A 4547-nucleotide genomic window follows, 5' to 3' on the forward strand; every position below is an offset into this window, starting at 1 on the left:
CTCGGCCTCCCAGAGTGCTAGGATTACAGGCGTGAGCCACCGCGCCCGGCCAGGATTCTGTACTTTTAAAAGTGGCCCTCAGACCTGAGGGATCACAGACTCCAACCTCTCATTTTTTTTTTTTGAGACAGACTCTCACTGTGTTGCCCGGGCTAGAGTGCGGTGGCATCATCCTAGCTCACAGCGACCTCAAACTCCTGGGCTCAAGCGATCCTCCTGCCTCAGCCTCCCATAACCTCTCATTTTAAAGATGAAGAAGCTGAGGTTGCTCCAGGAGCATGACCTGTCCAAGGTCACAGACATAGTGATGGAAGTGTCAGGTCTTTTGGAGTGATTTCTTGATGATTCTGAAACTTGATAGTGTTCGCATCATCTGTTATATTTGATTACACAGTGGCTTCTCCTGTCTTAGCTGTGACGAAACTTTGAGAAAGCTGTTTAGTTCCAAAGCTGCCTAACATTATGATTTGGGGGAATAATCAGTTTTCTAACATTAAGCAGAAATAAATTAAGAAATCAGAGTTCCGTATAGATGGTCAACTTTTCTTCTGTTGCTGTTATATGCCAGATACTCACAGTATGGCCAAGACAAAAGACCTACTGGGAGGTCTACTTTGAAGTCAAACCCCATTCCTAGTACATTTCTGAATATTTTCCTGAGTTCTGAATGTCACAATTCAACATTAATGGAAAAGAAAGTACTGTATTTCAGACAAGGGTATCAAGTCAGTGAGTAAGCTTAAGTGATTTGCAGGTGTGTTTTTGTTTGCTGGAGTTTGTAATTATTGTTTCAAACTTCCTTTTACAGGATAGCTAACGGCCAGGAGAAATATAGTGGAAAATGCAAAACAACGAAATTATAAAACCTGCCAAATACTTCTCAGAGTTGGAAAAGAGCATTTTGCTTGCTTTAGTAGAAAAGTACAAATATGTGCTGGAATGTAAGAAAAGTGATGCGCGAACTATTGCCCTCAAGCAACGTACCTGGCAAGCGCTTGCCCACGAATACAACTCTCAGCCAAGCGTATCACTGCGAGATTTCAAACAGCTGAAGAAGTGCTGGGAGAACATCAAGGCTCGGACCAAAAAAATTATGGCCCATGAAAGGAGAGAGAAAGTGAAACGGAGTGTCAGCCCACTTCTGAGTACCCACGTGTTAGGGAAGGAGAAGATTGCCAGCATGCTGCCAGAGCAGCTCTACTTCCTGCAGAGTCCTCCCGAGGAAGAGCCCGAATACCACCCCGACGCTGCGGCCCAAGGTATTGGTTCCTGATGCCAGTTTGCACGCTCTCATTGGGTTCCTATTTGAGATTTTAATTTAAAAATCTTTCATTTTTAGGGAATTTCTAAAAAAGAAACTTTCATATCAAACTTGATTTTCCTAACTCAAGATCTCAGGCTTATATAGGACATTAAAAGTCATATGGTAGGTACATGAAGACAAAAGTACTTTTTTATATCTTTGTGTTCTCTTTCTTAGAGACTTTATTACTTATGTGTAAGGAAAAATAAGGGGCTGCATTAATAGTTATTAATGAGGTACTTCAGTTGCTTATCTCAAGCTGTCTCAAATATATTAAGGAGAATTTGATGAGGATTTATATTCATTCACTCAGTCTTTTTTCAAACAAATACTTTTGACAGGCCGGGCGTGGTGGCTCACGCCTGTAATCCTAGCACTCTGGGAGGCCGAGGCAGGAGTATTGCTTGAGCTCAGGAGATCAAGACCAGCCTGAGCAAGAGCGAGACCCCGTCTCTACTATAAATAGAAAGAAATTAGCCAAACAACTAAAAATAGAAAAAATTAGCTGGGCACGGTGGTGCGTGCCTGTAGTCCCAGCTACCCAGGAGGCTGAGGCAGGAGGATCGCTTGAGCCCAGGAGTTTGAGGTTGCTGTGAGCTAGGCTGATGCCATGGCACTCTAGCCCGGGCAAGAGAGTGAGACTCTGTCTCAAAAAAATAAATAAATAAATAAATTATTTTTTAGGAACTGTTATGTGCGAAGCACTTCATGAAGTCACTTAAAAGGCCATATTCAAATAGTGAACTGTTTCAAGCTTTAAAAATTAAGTACAGAGACTAATATAGCAGATACCGAGTTAGCATTCACCCAGATTAAAAACCAGCATGTCTACCCTTTATAATATCGTGATCCACAGTTTTGGTTTGTGAGACTGCAGGGATCTTGAGAAATTCAGAAAAAAATTTTAATATGCTTCCATTGAAAAGAGAAAAATGGCCGGGCGCGGTGGCTCACGCCTGTAATCCTAGCACTCTGGGAGGCCGAGGCGGGCGGATTGTTTGAGCTCAGGAGTTCGAAACCAGCCTGAGCAAGAGCGAGACCCCGTCTCTACTAAAATTAGAAAGAAATTAATCGGCCAACTAAAAACATGTAGAAAAAATTAGCCGGGCATGGTGGCGCATGCCTGTAGTCCCAGCTACTCGGGAGGCTGAGGCAGTAGGATCACCTGAGCCCAGGAGTGTGAGGTTGCTGTGAGCTAGGCTGATGCCACGGCACTCACTCTAGCCAGGGCAACAGAGTGAGACTCTGTCTCAAAAAAAAAAAAAAAAAACGAGAAAAATATGCCATACGTAATTCTTAGGAAAGGGAAAAACTGTCATATAGTCAAAGATGCAATGATAGAGTGTCATAGCTTCAAAAAGTCGGAATTTAGGGGCTATTGATACGTCTCCAGGCAAGGGGAGGGTGGAAATGCATATAGATAAATTTCCAATAATTCCTCTTTTCAGACAGGAGTGGCCAGTTTATAGAAAGGTTCATCGCAGTTTGTAGAAGAAAGACCTTGAAGCAGAGGAAGGTTTCTGGAGGGGGCGCAGAAGGTTGCTCAGAAGGTACTGCAAGGACCCAGCAAACACTTGCCCAGGAGAATCTGGTTCTTGGCTTGCAGGATGAGAAATTCACCTGTCAGCATCCCCAGAGTTAGACTGAGCTTTGAGGAACGGGCTCCTGTTATTTAAAAGTCACAAGAAACTGTCTAAAATCAAGAATGTTATCTACGCAGGGTGAAAAAGATAATTACCAAGCAAACCGATAACATGTTTTTGATTAGCACCTCCCTGCCTCCCCTTATAGGGAGATGATCTGGGGAGCTAGATTATGATTAAAAGTTTGCTTGCTGATCATTTGACCAAGGTTAAGTCCAGGGAGCCAGTTGATAACGATAGCCGGTTGACATCATGAACCTCATGCACTGTTTTCCACTCTAGGAGCCTTGTCTCTGGGGATTGGTTCTTGAGTTCTCAAGGCAGGGTACCTCCTAGTGGTGCTTGTATGGATGCTGCCAACTGTCTCTTCCCCCTCATCCTTGCTGCTTCTGTAGTGTGCTGCTAATTGATGGTGTCCTTGCTTTGGAGATGTTTATAGTTTCAGCCAGTTAACACTCTATCTTGCTGGCCTCTGAGCCACTCAGTTTCTGTGAGGGAGAGGTGCTGGGGTAGAGAGAGAGGTGAATCAGCAGGGCTGCTTTTCACATTACTTACGTTGCTGAGGAAGAAGCTGCTGTGAACTGCTTTCAGTTCATTTTGCAAATATTTAATCTGGAGTATTGTGTGTTGATTTCATAGGGTTCTTCTTAGGGCTTGGACAGTCTTATTTCCCCATTTTCAAATTCTGGGGTAGGATCTAGAAAGTCCATCCTATAATTTTTTTTCTCTTTCTTTTTGGAAAAAATGATATAATTCATTTAATCATAAATACAATTTATAAATTTCCAGCAATAAGGGAATAAATGTGGATTCTCAGTGTCTTTCCTTCAGGGACATTTACTAGAGACTCATTGTAAAAGAGATTGATTTCATATTGGATGTTTGTACACATATGACACTGGAGACTTCCCTTTTTGCTGGTCCTTATTAAAATACAGCCAAATACTGCTCCAGGTCACATCTGAAGGGTGGTGGAGAACCTTGGTGCTTTGTCAGTTGGGACGTGTGTCCAAAGTAATCTGTTAATGTTAGTAGTTAAGGTACTAGAACTCTTTCTATACATTCAAACAGCCTTGACTTTATTTCACTCATTTTGCATTTCAATTTTCCTTCAAGAAGGCAAAAGAAGCCTGAAATTGTCAGTCATCTCTTCTGGGACTTGGTGGGGAAAAGGTCGAAAATCTGCTACAGGGTTATGGCCCCGATACATCATGTGTATCTGACATGGACTCGTGTGTGTGTGTGTGTGTGTGTGTGTGTGTGTGTGTGAGAGAGAGAGAGACCTTTACTCTAACATGGTTCTGTCCAGTACAGTAGCCATAAGCCACATGAGGCTAATAAACCCTTGAAATGTGGATACACCAAAATAGACCAATTTGAGATGTGCTATAATTGTACATACCACATTTTGAAGACTTTTTTGAAGTGTCCAAAAAAGTAAAATATCTCATTAATAATTTTTATATTGATTACATGTTGAAATGATAATATTTTTAGGTATATTGGATTTAAAATATTACCAAAATTAATTTTACCTATTTCTCTTTACTTTTTGAATGTGGCTCTGAGAACATTTAAAATTATATATTAAGGCCGGGCGC

General features: G+C 41.8%; 1 protein-coding gene across 1 annotated transcript in view; it reads left to right on the plus strand.

Annotated features, from left to right (window-relative positions):
* Positions 1 to 803: 803 nt before the first annotated feature.
* The window catches only part of MSANTD3 (Myb/SANT-like DNA-binding domain containing 3), a 9897-nt gene continuing 6153 nt past the window's right edge, over positions 804 to 4547 (plus strand). The window contains exon 1 of the mRNA XM_012638304.1: positions 804 to 1259. Within this exon, the coding sequence (XP_012493758.1) occupies positions 842 to 1259 (418 nt within the window). The 5' untranslated portion in view covers positions 804 to 841. The remainder of the gene's footprint in view (positions 1260 to 4547) is intronic.

The sequence above is a fragment of the Propithecus coquereli genome, unplaced genomic scaffold (assembly GCF_000956105.1).
Source record: "Propithecus coquereli isolate 6110/MARCELLA unplaced genomic scaffold, Pcoq_1.0 Scaffold128, whole genome shotgun sequence".
NCBI lineage: Eukaryota > Metazoa > Chordata > Mammalia > Primates > Indriidae > Propithecus > Propithecus coquereli.